At 41.0% G+C, this 12931-nt stretch overlaps 1 protein-coding gene across 1 annotated transcript in view; it reads left to right on the top strand.

Annotated features, from left to right (window-relative positions):
- Positions 1-12403, top strand: part of KCNMB2 (potassium calcium-activated channel subfamily M regulatory beta subunit 2) — a 267802-nt gene extending 255399 nt beyond the window's left edge. Inside the window, exon 4 of the mRNA XM_073578809.1 lies at positions 8806-12403. Coding sequence (XP_073434910.1) covers positions 8806-9090 — 285 coding nt within the window. The 3' untranslated portion in view covers positions 9091-12403. The remainder of the gene's footprint in view (positions 1-8805) is intronic.
- Positions 12404-12931: the final 528 nt, after the last annotated feature.

Below are 12931 nucleotides of genomic sequence, written 5' to 3'. Positions count from 1 at the left end.
GTTGAGCTAACATCAGCACCTTGCTGAACAGACTGAAGGTATTTAAACCTTATGTTAGGGTGTGTTAATTTGCAGCAGAAGGTGGAGGTAACTGTTGGGTCCTAGAAGGAGAAGGATATCAATCCGTAACAGAGATGCAAAAATCAAGAAGGTGCTTGTAGAGATAATCGCAATGACCTTCTACAGCCGGATCCAGGATGACTGTCTGTCACACCTGAGACACCTGTGACAATATCTGGGTTAAAACTACTGTTTAGGCTCATGTCAGGGCTTGGAAAGGAATCAGCACCATGTGATTTATTGAATGAAAAAATGTCTGGAATCGAGAGCAGATGCCATGTCAAGTTTGGAGGGACCATGATGTGCATAAAAAGTGGAAACTCCCTACATTTCGGAAACTAGACTAGAGATGCACGAACATGTTCGGAAAACATTCGCCAATCTCATAGCACATTCGGATTCATGTTAGCTTTCAAGAGCATTTTTAGTCAAAGTCGAAAAAAGTTGGTCACAGTTTGGTAAATCATTGCGTTTCCACTAATGCTTTTGTATGACTTTGGCAAGATAGTGGTGCGGTATGATGAGCGGGAAGACGGGGGGACATGTTTGATGAGGGGAGAGGGTGTGAAGGGTTTAAAGGAGTATCTGGAGAGAATACAGGAGTGGCTTGCACAATTTTTTATCCCTTAACTTTATGTGTGTTGATTTCGGCAACCAATCAAGGCACAGAAACCATCCACAACATCATGCCACAAGGTCTTCTGTGATTGGTTGCCGAAGTCACCTGTCCCTGGCCATATAAAAGTGTACATCTAGTTTTGCTGGCGTCATTTGCTCAGTGTCACAGTGCACTCCTGTGCTAAAGCTGGTGCTGCTGAAAGTGAACTTGCCAGTGAAATAGATAGGATCCTGTCCTGTGTGAAATTGATCTTCCAGCATTGAAGTAGATTGTTCAAATACTGTATGGCAGTCTCTGGAAGCCTCATTTGCTACTCAAATTGTTTGTGAGAAAACTGTGTGTCAGGGACAAATCAGAAGGCCAGATTTCCACTTAAAAATCGTTAGGCCTAATATATTGTTGCAGCCACGAGACCCAATTAGTTACTCCAAATTGTTTGTGCTAAAACTGTGTTTCAGTGGCAAATCAGAAGGCCAGATTTTCACTTAAAAATTGTTAGGCCCAATATAATGTTAATAGCAAGGGTAGTGAAACCCGGTATATACGACATGTGGGGCAATAAAATGTAATCAAAGATATCTATATAATGGTATTAAGGAGTGTGCCACCAACATGTACACCCACGGACTATAATTGACCAGTTGTACTATATTTCATAGCAAAGGGGGGGGGAGGACGAATCCAGAAAACAACTCATGGTCATGATAAAATTGCTTTAATGAAGTGGTCAGGCAAGGTACAAAACAACATGCTGAAGAGCCATAAAAGAATGTAAAAACATAAACAGCAGGTAGGGACACAGAGACCCAAGTCACCACTACTGCACATTTAGAATACTAATAAATACATGGTGAAATTATATTCCACTCAATGAGAGAGACACACAGTCGATCCAGGCAACAATCAAAAGTATATATTCATGTGAATAATAAATTACCTGGACAAAATGACAAATGGCAGTTGGCAACCGGGGGTCCCTGTGACTGCCCCAACGTGCGTTTCGGAACACCTTCATCAGTGGATAGTGTAAAGAACGCTGTTTAAATAACGGGGAAGAGCCGGAAATGGAGCTGACGTCAAGACCGGAAGTGGTCATACGTTGCTGTGGTGATGCGCATGCAACCGCGTGTATAGTAAACAAAACTAAACAGCAGTATGAGCCGATGACTAGGAGACGCCCACACACTCCCCGGCATGATGACAAGGGAATGTGACGCCCAGAACACGCGGGGCCCCGCGAGACTAGACGCCCATGGTACCTGACGTCAGCACAGGAAGTGCAGTGACAGTCACACAGGCTCAGAGAGAGCACTGAGGAAAGCGCCACCATATTGAAAACTGGCAAATGTGCATAAATTTCATAGATCAATAAGGGCAGCTACTGGCATCATTACCCAGCATCTCGGCTATCTGCTAGAGCAGCGCACCCCTGTTAAATTCCCACATCAGCCACTGGCCTGAACTTTGTGCTCTCCAATGCTACAAATAAAGGCTTCTACAGGTGTGCATAGTGGCACTGAAGCTAGTCAGATTTGGAGCTAAAACTGTGCTCCTGCAAATCAGTCAACTTCAGTGCAGTGCCTAAAATCCCTATAGGCAAGAGCTTGTGCATGACTCACGCATCAGTAATGCACTCAGACCAGGGTACAGATCTAATGGAAAGCATAGGCTTTGTAGTGTTTTCAATCTGTACAACACTTTGTGTGCTCATTCAGATAGGAGTTGTGCACTCCTATCGCCAGAGAGGCGCCCCACTTTGGCGGCGGGATAGAGTGATCTGAAGGGGTCTCAGGACCAGGACCCACATCGGTCTGATTGCAATTAAAAGGGCACTCAAATATTAAAAAAATATTAAAAAGGGTTAGTTACTGTTTAAGAAATAAGTGAGGAAAATGTTCAAGACTTCTAACCAGGGTTGTTAAATTGCAAATGACTTGTTTAGTACATAGAGAGGTAGCTAAAGCCTTAATATCAGTAAGGGTGCTTTCACAGCACTGACGCAGAATGTGAAGCCAATGTCATGAGTGGATCATTAAGGAAGGGGAATTATACAGTATATATTCTATTTCTCACTTCTTGCTTTGGCTTCAAAAACAGCATCAAAATTACACGTTTAAAAGCAGCCTGAGGGAAATGGAAGTGATGTGTGAAGAAAGGAAATATTAGGTGATTACTGTACTCCTCCTACACAGTGGACAGTGGTATTTCTAAATGTGTTGTCTTTGAGATAAATGATTTGAGAGTTGAAGGGCTTTAAAACGGGGAAATATGTAAGGAAGCTGTAGCCAGCCAGTTCAAAGATATGCATGCAGGCAAAGAAGAAAGGAGCAGAGGGAATTTTAAATGCGACTGGCAGTAGCTTACCGAGTGTGTTGGCAGAACATGGAAAGAACAATGACTGGATTTTCTAAATAATTATATTGGGATGTTGCAAACAAAAGAATGGTAAAATTCCAGGCAAACAACACATTTACGGGAAAATTGCTTTCAAAGAAATTAGTTTTTTCTTCGCAGCAAAAACAATTAATCTATTTGATTTTTTCTTTATTATTTTTGCTGATGTGCTATAACTCTTCAATTTATGTTCAATCTTTGGTTTCTATAGTTTCATAGCATGGGAAGGGGGGCACAGAGTTGGTTGACATGGTCCAAAATTCTTAGCGGTTCAAAATTTCAAAAAAAAGAAAAACAAAGTAGCAGCATAGTCACTGGACAAGCACTATTTTGAACTTTATTTGGATCAATGAGACACTGATACAGTTGGATCATTTGGCAAAGCAGGGAGCTATAGACCTCAGGCTGCTGTAGGCATATGGCCTACAAGACATCATCAAGTAGTGCAATTACATAACTCCTCTTATTTTTTGTTGCTGGTGGCACATAGGTGGTGGGAGCAGAAGACATCATTACTTTTTATTGTGGCATTAAAGGGGAATTAATCCTATGTAAAGGAAGCACTCAGGGGGGCATTATTTATTCAATCTAGCACTTAGAGGGAATTATTACTGGGTTAAGAGATGTATTACTTGCCTTGCTATGAGTGCTCAAAAATCAACTTAGACCTGATTTTATACACTTGCTGTTCTGGGTATCCTCTGATAAGTTCAGTAGAAGCTGGAGACATGTCGTTTCTGTGGAGTCACTGTTCCTGTTGTAATTGATGACACTAGTAATAGTGCTCATAAATCCTATTCTGAAGGAGTAGTAGGTGCCAGCCAGGGGGTCATTTTTGGTTCCCTACATCTTAGCAGATGGTGAATGTTGGAATAATATAACTGTTGAATAAGGAATTTACCGTAGCACTATATTTGCTTTTAGAATTTATTAGTCCTCAACAGGATAAGTGCAAAATATATCAGAATATTCAACATAACATTTCAGTTGTCCCAGACTGTGTTCACATTAGTAGTCTTAATAGAAATGCAGCAAGATGAGCAAAGCCAGGACTTGGTTAATGGCGCCAGAAGTCTTGAGATAAAACCAAAATTTTATAAAAATACTCTTTTTTTCATTCATCACCAAAGAACAGAATATTTATTGTATAAAAGTAATGAAACAAATTAAACTACATAAATTTAGCATCAGGTATACAGGGAGAATGTCTCAATGCAGATAAACTTCAATAATAAAAAGGGCTAAACTCCAAACCCCCAAGTTACAACCTTGAGGACATGGAAAAATACATCTAAATAAGAGTATATTGTGCCAAAAAAAATAACTTGATACAATGGTACAATGACAAATAAACATAGAAACAAATGCTATTTTTTCAGAGCATTTATTGTATAAAAGTAATAAAAATACATAAAATGACATAAATTTAGTATTGCAATAATTGTGGTTATCTGCAGAATAGCACAATTTGTGCAACAAATGAGAAGCATTAAAATATAACATGTCAAAAAGCAATAATTGTTTTTTTTTTTCTATTTCTTACCATTTTAAAGTTAATAAAAGTTAGACAGCAGATTATATGTACTCTAAAATGGTGGAATTCACAAATATAACTCACCATGGAAAAAAAAACAAATCCTGATACAGCTATGTCAAAGAAAAAATAAAAAAAACTTACGATTCCTATAATAAGACAATGTAAAAATAAAAAAAATGTGTGGGCATTACTTACAAATTAGGCATGGTTTGAAAGGGGTTAAAGTATACTTTGAAAAACTTGGTATTCCATAGACTGAACTATACACTTTGTAGGGCGTATCACCTCTTTCCTTTTTTAAAAGGATACAAGATTAAAAAAAAAAATTCAAGCTCCAGCAAACATTACCTCTTGTTACATAAATGTATTAAGAATCTTATAGAGGTAACTATTGCCCTTCACACAGCAAAATGACAGTTGCCATCCACAGTGGCCAATGAATATTACACTCATAAGCCATAAAATGCTAAAGAACAATATCTACCATTAAATGAAAGCTAGCTTTATACTACCTCATCTCAGAGCAGCATAATGTAGGGAAAAAGACCCTAATTACACTGATGTATCACTTCATTTACTTGGTGCAGGGGTGGTGATCAGAGTCCTTAGATGTAGCAAGGTTCAGAAATTTGACCCCGCCCACACCACAGCTTTCTGTGAACATTGTCTGTTGACAGTGAGCTGCTTATCAGAGGAGGGGGGTGGAGTCAGACAACTTCTCATGTGAGCACCCGTCCTGGCAGTGATAATGTTCTGATGATAAAACCTTCACTGTCTTGAAACAACATCTCACAGTCTAATAAGTGTCAGGTCGCCGAAATCTGTGTCTCTGCTGCTATCTCACAGATTTCCTGTAAATTACAAACTTGTGATAGTTGGATCGATTTGCAGGACACTGGTCCATCGGCCAAGTCAGTAGTCTCTGGCTACTGGACATGAAACTTGTGAATTGCTTATCTTCCAGAATCACTGCCGTAGTGGTGCAGAGATAACATTGTGCAAGTTGGCCTAATCAAAAGTAACATAGGATGTCCTAGAATGTAAGAGATTTACAAGCCTCTGGTCCATCTGCCCATCTCTATTACCAACCAATACAATTCAGAAGTCCTGTTTTTTTTTTAAAAAATGCTATGCTTCCAAACTGCTTAAGGCTATGTGCACACGGTGCGGATTCTGCTGCGGATCCGCAGCAGAACTGCAGGTGATGTACAGTACCATTATAGGCTATGTAAAACAAAATCCGCTGTGCCCATGCTGCGGATTTTGTGCGGAATGAAAAATGCAGCATGTCACTTCTTTTGTGCAGTTTTGCTGCAGTTTTCCACCTGCTCCATTCTAGAAATCCGCAGGTGGAAAGCCGCACAAAAACTGCAGTAAATCCGCACAAAAAATGCACTAAATCCACAGGAAAAATGCAGGTCATTTTACCTGCGGATTTAGAAAAATCTGCGCGGAAATATCCACAGCAGAATCCGCACCATGTGCACATAGCCTAATAGTCTAATTCCCTATTATGTATTATGTTTAGGATTACTAACATTAATTTCAAAAATGCTTACGCAATGTTGTATTCTGAATTGGTATTGTTTTAATGAAGACAAATAGCGTCTTTAAATGCATATATACAGTATATATAAAGAAAAAGATAGAGGTACTGTATCTGCAACAAAGATGCCTAGAAAATCACAAACCTCAGTGTTTTCTGGCATAAAAATACTTTTTAACTTTCAGGCACGTACACCTTTTTCTTCTACACGACATTCTGGAAAGGTTTATACTAATAGTCTAGAATTAACAGCACCAAGTCTTTGATGTGTGCTTCATTGCTCTCTAATTTCTAAGCCTAATTTATTATTTATAACAGCATGATCGGGGCACAGCGGGGAACGTATAGATGGCTCTACTGAGAAACTTGAAAATTTCTTTCTTCATGACAAAGACTGGATGAGATGAAAATTATATCTAAACTGTAATTATCATTTACTCGTTGTTTCAGACAACAGATGCATTGAGAGTAAAATATTTTGTTTTGACACTTTATACTGCGATGTCAGCTTGATATTAATCGTGTTTGTCCCATTGAAAGTTCAATACATTCCAAAGAGGAAGCCATTAGGCTGTGTGCACACGATGCAGATTTGCAGCAGATCCGCCTCGGATTTTACCGCGCAGAAACGTTTCATTTCTGCATTGTGATGTACAGTAGCCTTAAAATCAATAAAAAAAAAAAAAACGCTGTGCAGACGCTGCAGATTTTTCTGCGCGGTTTTAAATCCGCAGCATGTCACTTGTTTTGTGCGGTTTTCCACCTCCCCTGTCTCCAAATCCGCAGGGGGGAGTCCACAGTGGAAAACCGCACAAAAACCGCACAAAAACCGCAAGAAGACTGCTGGAAAAATGGAAGAAATCCGCAGGAAAAATGCAGGTCATTTGACCTGCGGATTTCTTCCATTCTGCACGGAAAAATCTGCAGGGCTAAAAACTCCGTCTGCACTCAGCCTTAAATTGCTTTCCCTCCACATGACGATGCCACCCAGGACAGAAGTATCTGGGGCTTGTTTCCCCATACACCTTCTATGATCTTTGGGGCTGTTCTCAAACTCTTCGCTAACAATGCCGATCCTTTGCAGAAGGGAGTCCTGAACATTATTATTATTATTTATTATTATTATTTATTGTTATAGCGCCATTTATTCCATGGCGCTTTACATGTAAGGAGGGGTATACATAATAAAAACAAGTACAATAATGTTAAACAATACAAGTCATAACTGGTACAGGAGGAGAGAGGACCCTGCCCACGAAGGCTCACAATCTACAAGGGATGGGTGAGAATACAGTAGGCGAGGGTAGAGCTGGTCATGCAGCGGTTTGGTCGATCGGTGGTTACTGCAGGTTATAGGCTTGTCGGAAGAGGTAGGTCTTCAGGCTCTTTTTGAAGGTTTCGATGGTAGGTGAGAGTCTGATATGTTGTGTAGAGGGTTCCAGAGTAGGGGTGATGCGCGAGAGAAATCTTGTATGCGATTGTGGGAAGAGGAGATAAGAGGTGAGTAGAGAAGGAGATCTTGTGAGGATCGGAGGTTGCGTGCAGGAAAGTACCGGGAGACGAGGTCACAGATATATGGAGGAGACAGGTTGTGGATGGCTTTGTATGTCATGGTTAGGGTTTTGTACTGGAGTCTCTGGGCAATGGGGAGCCAGTGAAGGGATTGACAGAGGGGAGAAGCTGGGGAATAGCGGGGGGACAGGTGGATTAGTCGGGCAGCAGAGTTTAGAATAGATTGGAGGGGTGCGAGAGTGTTCGAGGGGAGGCCACTGAGCAGGAGGTTGCAGTAGTCAAGGCGAGAGATGATGAGGGCATGGACTAGGGTTTTTGCAGATTTTTGGTTGAGGAATGAACGGATTCGTGAAATATTTTTGAGTTGAAGTCGGCAGGAAGTGGAAAGGGCTTGGATATGTGGTTTGAAGGAGAGATCAGCGTCAAGGATTACCCCGAGGCAGCGAGCTTGTGGGACTGGGGAGAGTGGGCAGCCATTTACTGTAATGGATAGGTTCGTTGGGGGGGTCACGTGAGATGGGGGAAAGATGATGAATTCTGTTTTGTCCATGTTAAGTTTCAGAAATCTAGCGGAGAAGAAGGATGAAATAGTGGACAGACATTGAGGGATTCTGGTTAGTAGGGAGGTGATATCTGGTCCAGAGATGTAGATCTGTGTGTCATCAGCATAGAGATGATACTGAAAGCCATGAGATTCTATGAGCTGTCCCAGGCCAAAGGTGTAAATGGAGAAGAGCAGGAGTCCTAGGACTGAACCTTGTGGGACTCCGACAGATAGGGGGCGAGGTGAGGAGGTGGTGTGTGAGTGGGAGACGCTGAATGTCCGGTCTGTTAGGTATGATGAGATCCAGGATAGGGCCAAGTCTGTGATGCCAAGGGATGAGAGGGTCTGTAATAATAGGGAATGGTCCACTGTGTCAAAGGCAGCCGACAGGTCCAGGAGGAGGAGGACAGAGTAGTGTCATGAACTTGTTATCCACCCTGGACATGGCTCCCTCTCTCTAGGGGTCATCTAGCAGCCACATGAGCTGCCACTGTAGCATATTCATCCTTGCCCATAAAGGATGGCTGCAAATGTATTTGTATAGTTCAGATCCTGGCCTTTAAATTGTGTCTTTCTCCTTTTTGTCATTGCAGTGTTCATACATACCACGGTGTGGAAAAAACTTTGAAGACTCTTTGTCACTTGTTAATATCATTATGGAAAATTTCAGAAAACATCAACGTTTTTCGTGTTTCTACGATCCAGAAGGAAATCAAAAGAATGTCATTTTGACCAAACTCTACAGTTCCAATGTGTTATTTCATTCATTATTTTGGCCGACGTGCATGATGATAGGAGGAATCGCTATTGTCGCCATGGTCAAGCTCACTCAATACCTCTCACTTCTATGCGAGAGAATCCAAAGGATCAACAGATAAAATCAACTTCTGAATTTATTTTTCAACAAAATACTGTTTTTTTTCATTCTTCACCAAAGAACCTTAAGTTTGTAATGTGCCAGTCTGTTTATAAGTTCCTTACTATATTCTTATAAGTAGAGCAATAATATAAAATCTGTTCTATATGCAAACAACATCATGGACGAAAGTGAAACTGTAAACATTTACATTTTCGGTTTGATTTACAGTCAAAGAAGGTCATTCATTAAGGGGACATTATCACAAAATGAAATCATCATTGTCAATTAAATTCATTTTTGTTCAGTTTTCAGAAGACACAAAAGGACAGGCAACACTTTTACATCAGAAAATTTCACAACAGTAGCCCCCAATATATAGTGAGAACCGGAGGAGAATCTCCGATGGTAATACCAATATGGCTGCCACAGCATAAAATAATAATAGTAAAAAAAATCTATAATTAATTTCAATTGAAAGCAGAACATGCAAATTTTAAAACTTAATTACCAAAGTAAGTCTGACATTTACAAGGGGTAGAAGGCAGCGCTGAAAGGGGAGTATAATACTGTACGTGGGTTAAAAAGGAAATCCATTACTAGGGTGCGCTCACACTGGCATATAACAGGGCCAAGTGCTATCCAATGTTTTATCAGATAGCACTCGGCCCAATGTTATACTATGGGGCAGTGCAGATCTTGGATTATTTTCTCATGTCGATGTTCCTTCTATATTCGGATCACGCACACCCATGCAAGTCTATGGGTGCGTGTGAAACATCGGGTTGCACTCGGATGTACATTGAGATACAGTATGCTCACAGAGACAATGGAAAAGATGGAGAAATTAAATTCTCCATTTTCTTCGCACCTGTGCTGTGATTCTCTTATCATTACCATAATCGGCCTGATTCTCTCGCATGAGAGAATCTGCGCCATTATGAGCGAACCCTCAGAGAACTTTTTTTGCTGCTCTCAATTTTATAATCAGCCTTAGACAAATAAGCATAAAAACAAGTAAAAATGAAGTTATATCTACTAGAGTTCGCTTTTTCTGCCTTTACCTCTCTTGAACAGCACTGCGGCAATCCCATTTATTGCAGTTTCCTTTTAATTCACCCAATGTATTCTACATTAATATTTTATATTTCTTTATTGTTTTTTTGCCTTGTACTTATCAAGTACATTTGTCTGTGCAATTGAAGTACCATGACCCCATATATAAGAGCTGTCAGACAAAAGTGAACTTTGTTGGCTCATATTGTTATCACTGCTCAGTCAGCGTGAAATGGGGTTGTCCTCTACTGGACCTATGGGCTTACTATTGTGTCAGATCCTAGGCCTACCGAATGATCCTCAGGTACTTTAGTCCAACCCTGCTCATAGCAACAAATAACAGTGCAGTTTCATTGCTTTGAAGGCCATTGGTGTATTCTTGCCAAACTTTACTACACGTGATAAATGCTCATATATGGCCTTCAGATTACTTTCACAATTGATAATTTCCCCTTAAGTTTGCATCCTATCAACTAATGCTGTAGTTACTGTATAACAACGTTTTGAATATCTTATTGTTGCAGGAAAACTAAGGTATTTCATTTATTTTTCTTGTACACATATTATGTTCAGTAATTTACAGGGCTTCCAGTGACTCTGTGTTTTTTAGATATGTTTCTGTGACCCTTCCAGCAAAGTAGCATTTTCCATTTTAAATTAGCATTTTTGAATATAGCAAAGTCCTTGTTGATTATAAGGATTAAGGTACATGGTTAAAATCAAATCCCAATGTACTTGAAATGTTTTCTGTGCATTTATATGAGCAATACAGCAAGGGTACAATTTTGACTCCTTATATAGCATGCTTTTCAGCATTATTTTCTTTTCTAACAGTCTCCATAGAAAGGTCACTAATTTATGCAAGTGTGGACAGGGCTGATCCTGGGCAGAAAGTAGGGTCATATCAGTCGTAAGGCCCTGTCATACACAGCAATCTCGCTAGCGAGATCGCAGATTTTGTGACGTCACAGCGATCTCACCAGCGAGATCGCTGTGTGTGATGGGGATCAGCGACCGGCCCCCCTGCCGGGTATCGCTGATCGTACACTATCACGCACGGCCGTTTTTTGATCGTTGCTCTCCCGCTGGCCAGCGCACATCGCTGCGTATGGCAGTGGGAGCCAACGATCAGCGAGGCTCCCAGCGCTCTAAGCAGGCACTGGGAGCTAGTATCTAGCGTAAATATTGGGTTACTAAGTGACGCACGTCACTTAGTTACCCGATGTGTACCTTAGAAACCTGCGTGCTCGCTGCTCCCGGCATGAGCATGCAGGTTTCTAAGGTACACATTGGGTAACTAAGTGATGCGCGTCACTTTGTAACCCGATGTGTACCTTAGAAACCAGCGTCCTCGCTGGTGCTGATCGCTGGTGAAGCTGCCTGTTTGGCAGCTCACCAGCGATCATGTAGCAATGCACCAGCGATCCTGACAAGGTCGTATCATTGTCAGGATGGCTGGTGCTTCGTTTAGTGTAACGGGGGCTATATGCACTTGGAATAGAGCGGCAGAGCTCATACTGACAAACGGTGGAGATCCCAGTGGTCGAATAGGTGTTAATTGATTATTGACTTGAACATCCATTAGGTTCAGTAGTCATGGCTCCAGCTGTGTTGGGCAACTATATATATAGCCATATATGATGGACATTCAATGTATCTGGTTGGTGATCTTTCTTAAAAAGAAAACAAAAAGGAAAAAAAAATATATGGAAACAGCATGCTTATAATAGTATGGCTGTTAGCTAGCCATATTGCTCTGCTCTGCTAACAGGTTCCATCTGAAAATACCATAATAACCAACCAACTATAGATCTCTTGGCAGAACCCTCATGTGCAAGGAGAAAGTTCCCACCAATAGCTGAAATAATGTTGCATCATTTAGGTTCTGTTTTTATGTTCTATCAGTCCAATGGCCAGAAATGAAGTAAAGTAACTTTTCTACGGTGACATAATACTATTCCAAATATCATTTCAGTTCACTGAAATTAAATGATTAACAATGTTTTATGAGTATAAAATGGTTAAGAGTAGAGATGGATGAACCCAAACAGTAATGTTCGGTGTCCGTATTGAACACCCACTGTTAGGGCACGAACACCGAACATGGACTTCACTAGGAAGTCCGTGTTACTGTTCAGGTTCGGCTGTCCAAACACCGGGTGTTTGTCTCGCTGTCATATGCATGACAGCGTGGCAAACACTGCTTCTGATCGGCGGTGAAGTCATCCCCGCCGGTCAGAGAGACACGGTTCCCACTCTGTCAAAATACAGCATGAGCCTGCAGCTGTGATCAGATGAATAAAGGTTACCTCTGGTCACTGGTGTCAGCTGATGGGATTATAGCTCCCATCATCCAACACTTGCTGTCGCTAATAACAGCGAGAGCAGAAGTGGCTGATGGGTGTATTCATTAAGCGGCTCCTGCGCTGTAAATAAATATTTTTTTTTAAAAAAAACAGCGTGGATTCCCCTGTATTTTTATAAACAGCCAGGCAAAACTCACAACTGGGAGCTGCAACCCTTATCTGTCAGCTTCAGCAAGGCTGGTTATCAAGAATAGAGGGTCCCCAAGCTGTTTTTTTAAATTATTTAAATAAATAATTTAAAAATGGCATGGGGTCCCCCCATTTTTGACAATCAACCTTGCTAAAGCTGACAGATGGGGGCTGGTATTCTCAGGCTGATAAGGGCCCATGGATATTGGCCCCCCCAGCCTAAAAATAGCAGCCCGCAGCTGCCTAGAAAAGGCACATCTATTAGATGCACCAATTCTGGTGCTCTGATGGCTCTTCCCACTTGTCAGGTGA

Source organism: Dendrobates tinctorius, unplaced genomic scaffold (genome assembly GCF_039654945.1).
Source record: "Dendrobates tinctorius isolate UK_male_01 unplaced genomic scaffold, ASM3965494v1 ptg000060l, whole genome shotgun sequence".
NCBI lineage: Eukaryota > Metazoa > Chordata > Amphibia > Anura > Dendrobatidae > Dendrobates > Dendrobates tinctorius.
The sequence above is the reverse complement of the archived record's forward strand: the minus strand, read 5'-3'. Positions and strand labels throughout refer to the sequence as shown.